This window comes from Saimiri boliviensis, chromosome 5, assembly GCF_048565385.1.
Source record: "Saimiri boliviensis isolate mSaiBol1 chromosome 5, mSaiBol1.pri, whole genome shotgun sequence".
NCBI lineage: Eukaryota > Metazoa > Chordata > Mammalia > Primates > Cebidae > Saimiri > Saimiri boliviensis.
This window is the reverse complement of record NC_133453.1, coordinates 128,934,091-128,951,601: the sequence shown is the minus strand read 5'-3', so window position 1 is coordinate 128,951,601 and position 17,511 is coordinate 128,934,091. Positions and strand designations below refer to the sequence as shown.

General features: G+C 45.5%; 2 protein-coding genes across 7 annotated transcripts in view; one reads left to right on the top strand and one right to left on the bottom strand.

The window, feature by feature from the left end:
• FSD2 (fibronectin type III and SPRY domain containing 2) overlaps positions 1 to 4,206 on the bottom strand; it is a 53,792-nt gene extending 49,586 nt beyond the window's left edge. The window contains exon 1 of one of the 3 annotated variants that reach the window (XM_010350131.3): positions 3,457 to 4,206. The gene's annotated coding sequence lies outside the window, so the exon portion shown is untranslated. The remainder of the gene's footprint in view (positions 1 to 3,456) is intronic. The other 2 variants (XM_010350134.3, XM_003921668.4) reach the window with 2 other exon arrangements.
• The window catches only part of WHAMM (WASP homolog associated with actin, golgi membranes and microtubules), a 95,944-nt gene that overhangs the window by 55,597 nt on the left and 22,836 nt on the right, over positions 1 to 17,511 (top strand). For all 4 annotated transcript variants that reach the window (XM_074399951.1, XM_074399950.1, XM_039480045.2 and 1 more), the window contains 2 exons: positions 9,933 to 10,742; positions 13,955 to 14,128. In XM_074399951.1, coding sequence (XP_074256052.1) covers positions 10,134 to 10,742; positions 13,955 to 14,128 — 783 coding nt within the window. In that variant the 5' untranslated portion in view covers positions 9,933 to 10,133. The remainder of the gene's footprint in view (positions 1 to 9,932; positions 10,743 to 13,954; positions 14,129 to 17,511) is intronic.

Below are 17,511 nucleotides of genomic sequence, written 5' to 3'. Positions count from 1 at the left end.
GGATTGCTAGGTCCTCCTGGGTATCAGGCACAGTGCCTGCACTTTAGCGCATGTTTCCCTCCGATGGTTTCCAAAGTCAAAGTTGCCTTCCAGCTATGGAGACACCACTTTGCCTCCTCTCTCATCATGATCCATCCTGAATCCCTTATTGTAGTGGATAATTCTCAACAAAGCAGTCAGAGCCTTCTGCCCTAAGAGACCCTGAATTCTGCCTTCACACTCCTGTATATCTGATTGTCCAGCTAATCAGAATTACCCACATGGCATAGAAATAATGTCTTACCATTAACCTCTGGGTTGAGCTCTTACTTGCCGTCATGGGGGAGGAAGAGGAGAAGAATGAAGCTGAATATAAGTATCTCTGGAAATAGAACCTGAGAGAATGGGAGGGTCATGCTTCTTCTCCAGGGGCCTCTCATCAGCCAGGAACTGCAGAAGCAGGTCTCCTGAGCTTAGGAGCAGTTACTCACCTACACTCCACCGGGGCTCCTGGTTGCTGCTTCTGCTCCTGGGGCATTGTAGATTCTACCTGGTCATGCCAGAGTTAGAAGTCCTGGAGCCAGTGTATTATGGCAACATGGAATGACCTGCAAAGTCTGCACCCTTGCAGAGGTCATCTGGGGAAGCTCTAAGTCCATCTGTGACCCTAGCTCTCACTGTTCGTGGGGCTGGTGAGGTGTGAATTCAAGAGAACAGGACTAAGCTAGGCACTGGGGGTACAATCGATGAGACACAGTTACTGGTCTCAAGGAGGCTCCAGACAAGTGAATAAGTGATTATTACCCCATCTGGGGCTATGCACAACTTCTCAGAGAGGCCACTTTCCCTCTTTCCTGGGTCCCCAGAATCCGGAATCCCACTGTTTCCCTCTGTGGCTCAAAATCTTGCTTGAAACCCTTCTGACTCTACAGTCTGCTGACTGTGCATGCCATGGTTCTTCCTCATGGGCGTCCTTGCCCAGGACAGTAGCATAGCTTATACAACATACATTGCTTTGCTCAGGCAGAAGTGGTAGGTCTGCATGTCTTGCATTTTGAGGGCTCCATTACTGGCAAGTCCCAATTCCCCTGGGCACCAGGGACCCCCTGCAACCCCATGCCATAGCTCTATACTCCCCAAGCAGCCCCACCTTCCCTAGCAGTCACCCTCCGTTCCTTCTGGCCACTCTCAGGGTCTTCCATGTGAGACCCACCCTAGGCCCTGGCTCAGGCTGTCCTGCCTGCTGAGACCTCCCTGTTCTTCCCCATCTCACCACTGCTTCTTAAACCCCTGCTCGCCCAACACGGCCCTCTATGAAGGCCACTGCATCGCTCCTATCCATGATTGATAGCATGACATCCACCCCCTCCAACACCAAACCGGAGACCAGATGCTCATCCTTGACATCCCCAATCTAATTATTAACCAGTTAATCCTGATTCTGACTCTACCTCTTGAATCTCTAGGTAATAACTCTTTTACTGTCCCCCATCCTTCCTCCCCAAGAACACTGCCCTCTGGGTTCAGACAGTCCTATGTTTGCACTCTGTTTCTGCCACGTCCTAGAAGTATGGCTTCAGGAAAATCATCTCTCTAGGCCTCACTTTCATGGACCGTCAAACAGCTTTATTAACAGTGTCTACTTCATAAGGTTGGCATTTAGATGAAATAACATAATGTACTTTATGCATAGTATGTGGCTTAAAGTAAGTCCTCAATAAGTGTTAGCTGCTCTGATTGTTTTGTTCTTACCATCATTATCATTATTTGACCTTAGCATCTCCCACCTGGACTAGAAGGCTTCTACCTGGTCACTCATGGAGAGTGAGGACAAGGGATGGAAAATGAAGGCTTACAGTTGCCACAGCAGTGTGGAATCATCCGTGGCCACTGTGGGAATATCTGTCCCTTGAAAACAGCTGATGATGAAAGAAGGCACTAAAGCAGAACAGCCTCACAATGGCACAGACACCAGCTATGAGATCATTCCTCTCCCTATAGCAAGTTTCCAAGGGGCCCAGGCAGAGATGTTGTATTCTAGGGATGGAGGTCCCTTGGAGAGCATCTAACTCAACTTCCTGATTTTATTCAGGATGTCATGGATGTTTAAAAAAAAATTCCTGATTTCAGGATGGCAAAATGAGTTCCTGTGAGGATAAAGTGCTTGCTTATAGCCAATTTTCTTGTACAAAAATTTATCGGGGCTACTCTGTATTTAGCCCTGTGCTTGAATCCAAGCTCTTCACCTGACACACAACCAGTCAGGTGAAGAGCTTGGATTCAAACCCAGGTTTCCACTAAATCACGCTATCTGCAGACAGAGGAGCAGCCCACTAAAAATAATGCTTACATTCCCATGTGCCACCCGAAGGGAGATAGCCAGGATTCGGTATGACCAATAAATCATGAGAAATTCTTTTAACTAGAAGCTAGAATGTGAAGCACAAGTTGAACTGTCAGAAAAACACAAGAAGACTGGAAAACACTTAGTGCAAATACAGATAAGAACACATGTTTTCAGGCTGGCACTTGCCCTTTGAACATACACACAAACTGGTCTCAACACAAACTGGCTCAGTGTCAAAGTAGGAATTTTGCTACATACCCTCCAGTTAACACTCACTTTTTTCCTCAACACTTTGACTCTTTCTTAGCAGAATCAGAATTTGGGGAGAAAGGAACACTGACAATAAATTATCATTTTATAAATGGTGAAACTAAAGCTTAGAGAAGTAAAGTGGTAAGTCACAGTCCATTATGAATGTTTTGGCTGGATAGCCTTGCCTCTTTGCCATATGGCAGTACTTAAAAAAAGAAAAAAGATGTTTGCCGGAGGCTTATATGGGAGGTGCGTCCCTGCGCATTACTTAGAAAAGTCTCCCCAGAATGTTTTTTTTTTTTTCTTTCTTTTTTAGAGACAGGGTCTAGCTATGTCACCCAGACTAATCTTGAACTCTTTGGCTCAAGCAATCTTTTTTTTTTTTTTTTTTTGAGACGGAGTTTCGCTCTTGTTACCCAGGCTGGAGTGCAATGGCGCAATCTCGGCTCACCGCAACCTCCGCCTCCTGGGTTCAAGCAATTCTCCTGCCCCAGCCTCCTGAGTAGCTGGGATTACAGGCACGCACCACCATGCCCAGCTATTTTTTTGTATTTTTTTTTTAGTAGAGACGGGGTTTCACCATGTTGACCAGGATGGTCTCGATCTCTCGACCTTGTGATCCACCCGCCTCGGCCTCCCAAAGTGCTGGGATTACAGGCTTGAGCCACCGCGCCCGGCTGGCTCAAGCAATCTGCCACCTCACTTGGTTTGTTTATTAACCATTTATTGTTCATGAGCACATCTACGGAATCTACTGAACCCTGTGAATTCTCTTCCCAGAAGTGATCCCATAAGGGCAGGAACATAATTTTGTGTATAATTTTAGCTCATCCATGCAGTCCTTGGTAATTCCTGAGCTACATAGAAAGAAAACTCACCTTAAAGTGTTACGGTGATATGAAATGATTCAAATCAGCTTTATAGACACTGCCCAAACCTGAAAACTTTCTACAGGAGGAGGCTGTATGCATAACAAGTGAAAAACAATTACAATGCTGTTTTTCAGTATTTGAATGAAAGCATGAAGTAATTATTTGTCAGTATGTACATGCAGATTAAATAAAATGTATTTACAACATAATACTATAGCCAGATGATATTCAACACCTAGATTTCCAAACTGTTCTAGCAAATGGGTCTAACAAATGGGCCCTTGCATTACAGATATCCTAAAGATACACTGCAAGAATCACAAGCCCCTCTCTACCTTCATCAGAGCCACTCCCATCCTGTCCCAACATCATGTTCAGTTAATGCGAATTCTTACTTGAAGAAGGCACAGAAAACATTTGCACTGTTTATTGTAATTTAAACATCTGCAATTTACCATGATATCTCTTCCCACCTAAAGGAAAGATATTACATTAATATTGGAGCAGTAAGCTTGAGTTTTTATTAATATAATTTGCATTGGAGTTTCTAATAATATAATTTGCATTAGAAGAATATGATTACCCCAGAACTTGCCTGCTAGGCATCCATAAATGCTGCTTTTAACTCAGAGGACCTGGAGTTCTGCTAGAAAATTGAATCTGTATTCAGCAGGCTTTCCTTCCTGGTGACCTCTGCATGCCCCACAGGCTATCCCTGCCTGTTATACACCAGAGTTCCGCAAGTGGGGCACCGAGGCTGGATGGTAACATGAGCTGGCTCCGGCCGCAAATAGCAACAGGCCTGCCATGAGTGAAGGTCCAAATATAGACCTGCTGTGGCTGAGCTGCCACTTCTTACTACTCAAGTGTCACCAGGAGAGGTCACATGCTGTGCTCTGAGTTACTTCCTTAGCTGTGGGGGGTTTGAGACTCGTGGCTCTACTATGGGTCTCAGATGGCTGGTTATGTGGTGATGGGTGACAGGTGTCACAGCAAGGCCAGGAAGGAGATTCTTGAGAGCCCTTGAGGGGCGTGCCTTCCACCAGGGCTTTCCCAGGGTCTTCGTCCAAAGTATTCTGGTAAGTCCCACTCTGAAGGCAATCGAATGCAACTTTACCTTTCCCTCCCAACTTTCCTTTAGTGTACTCCAGGTGGGAATTATTCCCCTCTTTGGATGAAAATCCAGCAGACCCAATGACTTTCCTCTTCCTCTTAGGTGACACACAGTTTTAAAAACACTTGAATTCAGCATCTCAAATTCAGGAATTGAATGTCCTGTTCAATACATTAATCAAGCCAAACGTGGTTTCGCTAGAGTCAAATCTTCTCCCTTCCCAGAGTGGGCCTCTTTAGCAGGAAGCCTGCACTGGGAAAAGAAACGTGGGGTTGGCCTCTCCTCCTCAGGTCCTCCTGGAGCTGCTGGTTTAGAAGCCAGGGTGGGAGGGCTGAAGCCATAAGATGTCTCCTATTTGAGTAGACATCACAGTGGGTACTGACCTCAGGCTCTCTAGAGTATGCTTAGCTCTGACTCTCATGGGGAATCTCTGGAGATTCCCATTATGGTGCCAGGATTCTCATTATTTGATTTGCCCTGCTTGATTGAAGCTATTCCCATCACTGGAGCATGGGAGTTTGAGACCAGCCTTGGCAACATGGTGAAACCCCCATAGCCACAAATAAAAACTTAGCCAGACATGTTGGTGCATGACTGTAGTCCCAGCTGCTTGGGAGGCTGAGGAGAGAGGATTGATTGAGCCTGAGAGGTCGAGGCTGCAGTGAGCCCTGATGACGCCACTGCAATTCAGCTTGGTGACAGAGCAAGACCCTGTCTCAAAAATTAAAAATAATCATGTGGAGCTAGCTACGGCAGTTCATGACTGTAGTCCCAGCTGCTTGAGAGGCTAAGGCAGGAGGACCACTTGAGCCTAGTAGTTTGAGGCTGCAGTGAGCTGTGATTGTGTCATTGTCACTCCAGTCTGGTGACAGAGACCCTGCCTCTTAAAAAACATAATAATACTAATGATAATGTGGATGCCTGTTTTGTAAGTGTAGAAAATGCCATAAGATATTTTTAAGTGGGCTGTGCCTGTAAAGCTGATTTGAACTCCTTCATATCACTGCATAGCTAATGCCTTAAAGCAAGTTTTCTTTATCTATGGCTCAGGAATTGCCAGGGGCTACATGAATGAGTTTCTAAAACTATATGTAAAATTATGTTCGTGGTTTTTTTTTTTTTTTTTTTTTTTTTTTGAGATGGAGTTTCACTCTTGTTACCCAGGCTGGAGTGCAATGGCGCGATCTCAGCTCACTGCAACCTCCGCCTCCTGGGCTCAGGCAATTCTCCTGCCTCAGCCTCCTGAGTAGCTGGGATTACAGGCACGCGCCACCATGCCCAGTTAATTTTTTTTGTATTTTTAGTAGAGTTGGGGTTTCACCATGTTAACCAGGATGGTCTCGATCTCTTGACCTTGTGATCCACCCGCCTTGGCCTCCCAAAGTGCTGGGATTACAGGCTTGAGCCACCGTGCCCGGCCCTATGTTTGTGTTTTTATGGAATCACTTCTGGGAAGAGAACTCACAGGTTTCAGTAGATTCCCAGAGGTGCTCATGAAACATAAAAAGTTGAAAAACATGTCAGGGGGGACTCTTCCAATTAAAGCACAGGACATACTTTCCGTATAAGCCTTAAGCAAACATTTTTTTAAAACATTGCCACAGTATGACATAGAGATGGGACTGTCCAGCCAATATATTCATTATGGACTGTGACTGATTATTCACTTTAGTTTCATCATTTGTAAAATGACAATTTATTATCAATGTTTCTTTCTCCCCAAATTCTGATTATGTTAAGAAATGGAAAGCATCTAGGTGTTGAGGAAAAAAATGAGTGTTAACTGCGGAGTGTGTTGCAAATTCCTACTTTGATGCTGAGCCCACAGACCAGTATATTAACATATTAACTGTATAATCTCTGTGTGTGTGTGTGTGTGTGTGTGTATGTATATATATATCACACACACAGACACACACACACAGAGTCATAGAGTTGTTCAGAGAAACAAAACCAATAGAATGTATACATCTATGGAAGCAGATTTATTGTAAGGAATTGACTCATGTAATTATGAAGACCAAAAAGTCCCAAGATCTGCAGTTAGCAAGCAGAAGATCCAAGAGAGCCACGGGTGTGGTTCTAGTCCAAAGGCCAGCAGACTGAATACACTGGAGAGCTAATGTCTCAGTCTGAGTTGGAAGGCAGGGAAAAACCCATATTCCCACTTGAAGGCAGTTAGGCAGGAAGAATTCCCTGTTACTCAAGCTTTTTGTTCTATTCAGACCTTCAATTGATTGCATGAGGCCCACTCACACTAGAGAGGGCAACCAGCTTTACTCAGTCTACTGACTCAAAGGTTAACCTCATCCAGAAACACCATCTGACACACACACACACACACACACACACACACGCACATGCACACGCAGAGAATAATGTTTGACCAAATACCTGGGCATCCTGGTGGCCCAATCAAGTTGACACATAAAATTAATCATCATACATATACATTCATATACTATAGATAGTTTATATTCCCCCAAAATTCTCATGTTGAAACCAAATCCCCAACATGATGATATTTGGAAATGTGGCCTTTGGGAGGTGATTTGGTCATGAAGGCAAGCCCTCATGAATAAAATTAGTGCCATTACACTGGTGGTCCCTGAGAGCTGTGCCATGTGAAGATGCAGTAAGAATACAGGTATCGGCCAGGCGTGGTGGCTTATGCCTGTAATCCTAGCACTTTGGGAGGCCAAGGTGGGTGGATTACCTGAGGTTGGGAGTTTAAGACCAGCCTGACCAAGATGGAGAAACCCCATCTTTACTAAAAATACAAAATTAGTGGGGCATGATGGTGTGCACCTGTAATCCAGCTACTCGGAAGGCTGAGGCAGAATTGCTTCTGAGAGGCGGAGATGAACTGAGATCGCGCCCTTGTGCTCCAGCCTGGGCAACAAGAATGAAACTCCAACTCTAAAAGAAAAAACAAAAAAACAATACAAGTATCTGTGAACCAAGAAGCAGGCCCTTTCCAGACACTGAATCTGCTGGTGCTTTAATCTTGGATTTTCCAGCCTCCAGAACTATGAGAAATAAATGTTTGTTGTTCATAAGCCACCCAGTCTATGGTATTCTCTCTTAGCAGCCTGAATGGACTAAGGCATATATTAATATATATAGAGAGGAGACTTTTTTTCTTTCTTTTTTTTTTTTTTTTTGAGACAGAGTCTCACTGTTTCACTCAGGCTGGTGCTGTGGCACAATCTCGGCTCACTGTAACCTCTGTCTCCTGGTTTCAAGCAATTCTTCTGCCTCAGCCTCCTTAGTAGGTGGAAGTATAGGGCATGCAGCATGCCTGGATAATTTGTGTGTGTGTGTGTGTATTTTTAGTAGAGACAGTTTGGGCATGTTGGCCAGGCTGGTCTCGAACCGCTGACCTCAAGTGATCTTCCCACAGCTTCCAACAGTGCTGGGATTACAGATGTGATCCACTGCACCCAGCCACCCACTACATTTTCATAATTAGAAAGACTGACAGTTTCCTCTTGAAAAACAAATAGATTAGAAAACGAGTAGAAGTGGTTACAAAGTATAAAACAGTAAAATGGCCGGGCGCGGTGGCTCAAGCCTGTAATCCCAGCAGTTTGGGAGGCCGAGGCGGGTGGATCACGAGGTCAAGAGATCGAGACCATCCTGGTCAACATGGTGAAACCCAGTCTCTACTAAAAATACAAAAATTAGCTGGGCAGGGTGGTGCACGCCTGTAGTCCCAGCTACTTGGGAGGCTGAGGCAGGAGAATTGCTTGAACCCAGGAGACGGAGGTTGCGGTGAGCCGAGATCGCGCCATTGCACTCCAGCCTGGATAACAAGAGTGAAACTCCGTCTCAAAAACAAAACAAAACAAAAAAACAGTAAAATGATACAATGTGAGGAATATACAAGAAAGATATTTAAAACAGACTTTTTGTTTGCTTGTTTGTTTGAGACAGAGTTTTACTCTGTTGCCCAGGCTACAGTGCAGTGGCACGATCTCGGCTCACTGCAGACTCCGCCTCCTGGGCTCCCGCGATTCTCCTGCTTCTTGTTTACCCCTGGGGATAACAGCAAGTACAAAATCTGATTCCAAAATCTGGGCTGTGTTTCTCAGTTGACACTGTACATTGCCCAGGCAGAGACGAGGGCCGTCTTGGTCCTTATTGCATGAACAGCTCCAGCTCCACCCTGACATGGAAACTGGATTTCCTGATATCTCCTTAAACAGGCCTTCAGTAGCCAGGTGGTCATGTTGAGCCTGAGTTTTGGTGTATCTTAAGTTTGTCTGGGCCTCTGTTTCCTTAACTCTAAAGTTGTTGAGAAATGTTAAGTTTATGAATATTGATGTTGAGAAATGTTGTTTATGAATATTGATGAATGCTGAGTGTATGACAGAATATATTGTTTGCTAGGAAGAACGATGGCAAGGAAAACCAACGGCCCACCTAGCCAAGTAGAAAACTACTTGGGGCATTCTAAAGTGTCAGGACAATGGATAAATACCACACTCCGGTTAAAACAATTCTTTAAGATAGCTGACCCTGCCCCCGTGGCTCCCTCGTGGAGAATACTTTTTAGGTTGTTTGTGATCAGTAGAAAGCGGGCACTTAGCGTGTTTTGTGTTATGAGAAAACACAGAACACCTGTTTGTTAATAGTGATCACCTGTTCAGGGAGACTAAATGCATGGGTCAGCGTCTACTCCCGGCCTTCAGTTCGGAATGCTGTCGGCCCTTGAGGCTCTCAGCTCAGAAGGCTGTTGGCCCCCGCCCCCGCCCCCGCCCCCATAGGCCCGCTTTGCTGTTCTCTCTGGGTGCTGCCTCTTAGTTCCTTCAGCACCGCCTGGGTGGGGGGCTCTATGGCCGAGCTGGTACTTGGTATAAAGTGAAGAGTTGGAATGCAGATTGTATTTAAACACACTAGCTGGGAGTTGTGGTGCCCTGAATTCTCCCTCTTACACATCCTCTCAATACTGGCACACAGGCGACACTCAGTAAAAGTTTGCTGAGTTGACAAAAGTAAATTTGTGGCTTCTGTCCAGTACTTGGCACTTAGAAGCCCTCAATAAATGACTATCAAGTTTGTTTCATCTCCCCAGCACATTTGTGACATTCTTGAGGGCGGGAACCATGTACTCAATAGGGCCCTGATGACAAGAGGAAATCGGCTTGGTCGCTGTTCATAGAAGTTCATAGTTTAGTGTGGGAGACTAACATAATAACTCGCCCATTTAAAGATATTTTTCCAACGTCCGCATGTATTGGGTGGAAAAGGTGAGGCAAGAGTTGTATTTCCCGGACTCCGGACCTGGTTGCGAGATGATTGACGTCCGAGGGAGACCTTCTCACCTTTTCATTGGTTGTCGCTGACCCTCCCTTCTATCACCCAGCCAATCCTGGACGGACGCCTCACTTAAGCCCCGCCTCCGGAAGCCAGCCAATCAGAAGTGCCAGGGGCCGGGGCGCTGCGGGTACACTGACGCGGTTACGATTCCAGCGAAAATGCCTCAGCTCGGACTGTCTCGTGACAGGGGGTACGAGGAGGACAGCCCCGCGCCCGCCGAACCCTAGAGCCGCTGCCGCCGACTGTCATGGAGGACGAGCAGCCTGACAGCCTGGAGGGCTGGGTGCCGGTCCGGGAGGGCCTTTTCGCCGAGCCCGAGCGGCACCGGCTGCGCTTCCTGGTGGCCTGGAACGGCGCGGAGGGCAAGTTCGCTGTGACTTGTCACGACCGCACCGCGCAGCGGCGGTGGCGGCGCGAGGGGGCCCAGCCCGAGCCCGAGCCCGAGCCCGAGGCCGCCGTGTCTCCGCCAAGCTGGGCCGGCCTGCTGTCGGCCGCGGCGTTCCGCGGCGCTCACCGGCAGCTGGTGGCGCTATGGCCGCCTCTAGAGCGCTGCTTCCCGCGGCTGCCACCGGAGCTGGACGTAGGCGGCGGCGGCGGCGGGGCCTGGGGCCTGGGGCTCGGGCTGTGGGCGCTGCTGTGGCCGGCGCGCGCGGACCCCGGAGAGGCGGCGCTGCGGGAGTTGTGCGGACAGCTGGAGCGCTACCTGGGCGCGGCGGCAGACGGCTGCGGTGGCGCCACCGTGCGCGACGCGCTCTTCCCGGCTGAGGGCGGCGCGGCCGACTGCGAGAGCCTGCGCGAGTTCCGGGAGCGGGCCCTGCGCGCGCGGTGGGCCGAGGCGGACGCGCGGCTGCGCCAGGTAAGCGAGGCCGGGCCTAGTCCGCGCTTCCTAGGCTTGGGGCCCTGTAGGAGGCTCCCGCGCGGCGGGAGCTCCAGGAGGGGCCTGCGGAGAGGACGAGCGAAGTTAGAGCCTAGTGTACTTGCAGCTGGGAGCTGGGCTAGGCTCCCAACCTTTGCCCTGGAGATGCTGGCAGAGCAGGGCGTTGTAACGGGAAATGCCAGAAACACTGCAAGCAAAACTGTAAACGACCCATCCACGTAGGAAAGAATAACACGGACTAAATGTAAGCAATTCCAAGTCTGTGAATGAGGGAACATCACAAACGGGATAAAATGGTTTAACGGAAGAAAGGGCTCTTAGGAGATAGGGTGTGGTGTTTAAGTAGTAAAGACGTGGTCAAATGGAAAGCCGGCAGAAAGTGAACTTTGGTCATCAGTTTGGAATAACCGCAGGAGTGCTCTTTGAAGCTTGAAAGAGGTAGTTTGAGAAGGAGTTATTGAACACCTACTGATCCTAAGGGGAGGAGGAAGTACAAGTTCATAGAAGAGTTTAGGAGAAAATATACCTTCTAAATCACACCCACAGTTTACTAAGGAGAGCCAGGCTGGTGTGCAGTGGCACGATCTTGGCTTACTGCTGTTATTAACCTGAAAGATTTTTTTCTGTGCATTATTTTAAGGAAGGGGAGGTGAAGAGTTCAGCTACATTTCAAAATCTTAATTATATCCTCCTAACTAAATATAGAATAAGCTTTCTAAATTAAAATGGTTTTATAAAAGGAGCTCGTTGGTGGGGTCATTTTTGTGCTGTGGGTTTTTTTTTTTTTTAAACTGTGGGTTTTATGTGTAAATATCTACAACCCACTTCTCGCGTTGATTTCACTATAGAATATGAGGAAACTACAGGGGAGTTTCAGGGCAGTCAGCTTTTGATCTTCAACTTTATCATTTTCATCTTAAGATACAGGAAACCACAGGGGGTTTCAAAAATGATATTATTTTGTATCAAACTTTTTTACACACTTCGTTACTCACAGAGATAGGTGGTTTCTCCTTAAAATCGAACATTTATATGATGTATTTACTGTAGTTACTATCAGAAAAGTTATAGTTTTCCAAAATTTAAGTTCACTCTGAGGTACTGTAGCACGAATGTAGTTCATACTGTTGAGGTAGCTGTTCACATTAGAGTAGTTCACTTATTATTATTATTTTTTTTTTGAGACGGAGTCTTGTTTTGTCGCCAGGCGCCAGGCTGGAGTGCAGTGGCGCTATCTCCGCTCACTGCAACCTCCGCTTCCCGGGTTCAATCAATTCTTCTGCCTCAGCCTCCCGAATAGCTGGGACTACAGACGCGCGCCACCACACCCAGCTAATTTTTTTAAAAAAATATTTTATTAGAGACGGGGTTTCACTGTGTTGGCCAGGATGGTCTTGATCGCCTGACCTCGTGATCTGCCGGCCTCGGCCTCCCAAAGTGCTGGGATTACAGGCGTGAGCAACCGCACCCCGCGAGTAGTTCACTTACTTAACTGGAACTTAAAAATGGGGGATTGGGGCCGGGCGCGGTGGCTCAAGCCTGTAATCCCAGCACTTTGGGAGGCCGAGGCGGGTGGATCACAAGGTCGAGAGATCGAGACCAACCTGGTCAACATGGTGAAACCCCGTCTCTACTAAAAATACAAAAAATTAGCTGGGCATGGTGGCGCGTGCCTATAATCCCAGCTACTCAGGAGGCTGAGGCAGGAGAATTGCCTGAACCCAGGAGGCGGAGGTTGCGGTGAGCCGAGATCGTGCCATTGCACTCCAGCCTGGGTAACAAGAGTGAAACTCCGTCTCAAAAAAAAAAAAGAAAAAAGAAAAAAAAAATGGGGGATTGGGAGGGGAAGCTTAAATTCAAATCATGTTCAAGTAATTTTAACATTTACTTTATATTTAGAATAGAAAAGCAATTGATTCTAGAATTAGAACAATTGCTAGTGTCACTAGAATATATAAAATGAAGCTGAATGTTTTAACTCTGGAATTTTTCTGGATAGTCTAAGACATAAGGTTGAAATGTATCACTTGCCTTAAGTTTATTTTGCATGTGTGTTTTAATTTTGTTCAGTGAGGCTGCCATTTAAAAAAAAAAAAAACATAATATTACCTGGATAAAAAAACTACAGCTGAAAGTAGATCACTTTATCGTGAATCAGAAGGATGGAAATAGAATTTAAGAATGTATTGGTTGGAAAAAAAAATTGTATTGATTTCTCCTCTTGGGGGAGTAAGATAATTTCCTACCAAATGAGTCCACCTAGCTTATACACTCAGTTTATTTTCCACCTTGCTTCAGAAGCAGTAGCCAGCAGAGACTGGAACCACAGTTGAGGCTCTGTAAATGAGTTGACTGCTAAGGGCTTTGTGGGAATATTAACCTGGGGCATTAAAAGAACCAATATGCTGAAGTATTCGGAGACAACTCTGGAATGTTTTATGAGCTTTTAAAAAAGGAATACAGCCTTGTAAAACCTTTACAGTAAGAAAAGTCAAACGAAAAAATATCCACAACCCCAAACCTTCTATTGGGTCCTTTTGTCTGCATACTTAGTGCATAGTTGAGATTAAATTTTGCATTCTGCCTCTCCCATTTAGTATTATAAAAGTCTCCATGTATATATATATAATATATATATAATATATATATATTATATATATATATATATTTTTTTGAAATGGAGTTCCACTCTTGTTGCCCAGGCTAGAGTGCAATGGCACTATCTCTGCTCACCGTAATCTCTGCTTCCTGGGTTCAAGCAATTCTCCTGCCTCAGCTTCCCAAGTAGCTGGGATTACAGGCATGTGCCACCACACCCAGTGAATTTTGTATTTTCAGTAGAGATGGGGTTTCTGCATGTTGGTCATGCTTGCCTCGAACTCCCAAACTCAGGTGATCTGCTTGCCTCGGTCTCCCAAAGTGCTGGGATTACAGGCATGAGCCACTGCACCTAGCCAGAAGTCTCCATATTATTGAACAATCTTCCAAAGCACAGTGCTGAATGACTACAGTAATAATAATCTGCCATGGATAATTTACTTAACCATTCTTGTTTTATTGGGCATATTTGATGGAGGATAACATTTTAATATTTAATATTTCAAAGTAATGTATTAAAAGTAAAGAACATGAAGGTTTGTTGGGTATGTCTGATCTTAAATGTATGAGCTTTATTCACATTTGCTTTCTAGGTTCTTCAAGGACACACACAAGCCAACACCATGGTAGCATTAATGAAAGTTTACCAAGAGGAAGATGAAGCGTACCAGGAATTAGTTACTGTGGCAACCACGTTCTTCCAATATTTATTGCAGCCATTGAGGGCTATGCGAGAAGTTGCAACTTTATGTAAGCTTGATATTTTGGTATGTGTTTTTTTTAAAATCAGATTTATCATTTGTCATATGTCCTTAGTTACACATACTGTTCAATCTCTGTACTTTGTTGGGTTCACCCTTATGTTTATTTACTTATTATTGAGAGAGATGAGGTTTTGCCATTTTGCTCAGGCTGGTCTCAAACTCCGGAGCTCAAGCAGTTTGTTTTCTTTAGCCTCCCAAAGTGCTAGAATTACAGGCGTGAGCCACTATGCTCAGTTCACCCTATGTTTAAATATTGAATTTATATTTTAAACTGATAGAAAATGAAGACATTTTTGTTGGTCATCTTCTCAAGATTCCTACAGATTTGAAAGAGTTAAATGTTTTTTCTGCCAATGAATTTCTTTTTTTGGAGACAAGGTCTCCCTCTGTCAGCTAGGCTGGAGTACTGTGGCATGATCTTGGCTCACTGCAACTTCTTTCTCCTTCAAGCAATTCTCCTGCCTCAGCCTCCCAAGTAGCTGTGATTACAGGTGTGCACCACCACAACCAGCCAACTTTTTTTTTTGTATTTTTAGTAGAGACACGGTTTCACCATGTTGGCCAGGCTGGTCTTGAACTCCTGACCTTGTTGGGAACCAGCCCAGCATGTACGTTGGTGTCCTTAGTCCCAGCACTGGCGAGGGATTGAGAAAAGGAAATAAAGACACAAGAGTAGAATTTACAGCATGGGTCCAGGGGACCAATGGTCCCTGAGCTCTGGGCTCCAAACACTTATTACATGTATAGTCTCACTAATCTTGGGAGGGTAAAGAAGTAAGTAAGATAGCGGGGTGGAGAGCACTTGAGAGCCTTCTAAGACATGCTAAACTAGTACTCTGAGTTTATCACCACTCTGAGTTTATTACCGATTGTTACCAGGGTGTGGCTGCATCACCAGGGTGTGGCTGCATCAGAAGCATTGCAGATGAGGAGCCACCGTGTCTGACTAGTCCCAATGCATCAAGGGGCTTTTATCTCCCAGCATTGAGGAGGTAGAGCAATTAAAGTCACTCCATATTCCGAGAACCTAGGCAGATCCTGAGGTGTTCCTTGATCTCTGCCCTGAAAGGCTTTCTCCTTCTTGCCAGCTCCCATCTGAAAAGACCCTCCCAGATTTTGTGGGAGAGGTTGCCTGCCTTCTCAGAGATCTTTGCATAAGCCCTCTTTAGGAGGCCCTTATACAGTCTCCATGTTGAGAAGGCATTTGTGGGACCAGAGCAGCATTCCCTGCTCTGCAGCCACCCCAAGGTGTTCCCCGGTATTACTGCGCTCTTGGATGGTCTTTACCTTAGGCCTCCTGTTGCCGCTTGATTTCTATTAACAGCACCAATAATATAGTTTGGTGTATAAACTTCAGTGTACTCTGAGCCAAACAAGCTTATAATTATTTGGCTAGAATTAGTATAGGTCTCCCCCTGGCCATCTTGACCCACAGACCTCAAGTGATCCACCCACCCCCTCAAGCCTCCCAAAGTGCTGGAACTGTGCCTGATGTGATGAATTGTTTTTGATGTGATGTTTATTTGCTTCAGCTTGTTTTCCTCTAAGGGCTCATACAGATTTTTTTTTTTTTTTGAGACAGAGTTTCACTCTTGTTACCCAGGCTGGAGTGCAATGGCGCGATCTCGGCTCACCGCAACCTCCGACTCCTGGGTTCAGGCAATTCTCCTGCCTCAGCCTCCTGAGTAGCTGGGATTACAGACACGCGCCACCATGCCCAGCTAATTTTTTTTGTATTTTTAGTAGAGACGGGGTTTCACCATGTTGACCAGGATGGTCTCGATCTCTTGACCTCGTGATCCACCCGCCTCGGCCTCCCAAAGTGCTGGGATTACAGGCTTGAGCCACCGCGCCCGGCCAGATTTCTTAAAATAGGATGAAAATTTAAATAGTAGGACCCTAGATTGTAATTCAGTAACTTAAATTTTAGTAAATGCTGTTACTGTTCTTGCTTCATTGAGCCATCAGACAACCTTGTCACACCATTCAGAAAAGGCATTCTTTTTTTTTTTTTTTTTTTTGAGACGGAGTTTCGCTCTTGTTACCCGGGCTGGAGTGCAATGGCGCGATCTCGGCTCACCGCAACCTCCGCCTCCTGGGCTCAGGCAATTCTCCTGCCTCAGCCTCCTGAGTAGCTGGGATTACAGGCACGCGCCACCATGCTCAGCTAGTTTTTTGTATTTTTAGTAGAGACTGGGTTTCACCATGTTGACCAGGATGGTCTCGATCTCTCGACCTCGTGATCCACCCGCTATTCCAGTGTTACAATGAATCTAGAGTCAAGAGGAGTGAAATAGCGCACCTTGGGTCTCAACAGCTGGAATCGGGAGACACCTAAGAGGTCTCTTGATCTCTGCCTCCTGCACTGGGCCATCTTACCACGTATAATCTCATGACCCCTGCCAGATGATTGTACTGTAAATATGGTATCACATTTAGATGAAACTTATGCCACTCTAACCTGTGGATAAAGTTGTTCTGTTCATTATTTTGAAAGTCTATTATTTGGAGAGTCTACTTCTTGCATATATTTTTCCTTTAAGTAACAGCTGTTTTAAGATAGCATTCACAGACCATATATATACACATACACACACATATATATACATATAAAGTGTATGATTCAGTGATTTTTAGTATATTCAAAGTTGTGCAATGATCATTATGTAATATTGGAACATTTTCAACCCCAAAAGAAACCCTGTACCCATTAGTCACTCCCAGCCTGGGAACCCACCAATCTGCTTTCTGTCTGTGAGGATTTCCCTGCTCTGGACATACTAACAACATGTCTTGAAAACATAGTTAATCCATGTTGTACCAAATATCAGGATTTCATTTCCCTTTATTGCTGAGTAATATTCATCGTATGGATATATCACATTGTGTGTGTGTGTGTGTTGAGATGGAGTCTTGCTTGCCCAGGCTGGAGTGCAGTGGCGCGATCTTGCCTCACTGCAACCTCCGCCTCCCAGGTCAAATGATTACTCTGCCTCAGCCTCCCAAGTAGCTGGGACTACAGGTGTGCACCACACCGCCCGGCTAGCTATATGACATTTTATTCATCAGTTGATGGGCATTTAGGTTGTTTACACTTTTTGGCTATTATGAATAATGTTGCTAAGAATGTTTGTAAGTTTCTGTGTAGACAATGTTTTCAATGCTGTTGTGTATATACTGAGGAGTAGGATTGCTGGGTCATATGATTACTCAATGTTTAACATTTTGAAAGACTGCCAGATGGTTTTTCAAAGCGGGTGCATCATTTTATGATCCCAAAAGCAGTAAATGAGGGTACCAATTTGTCCACATTATCACCAACACTTGTTAGTGTCTATTTTGGTTACAGCCATCCTAGTAGGTATTTTGTTATAGTTTTGATTTGT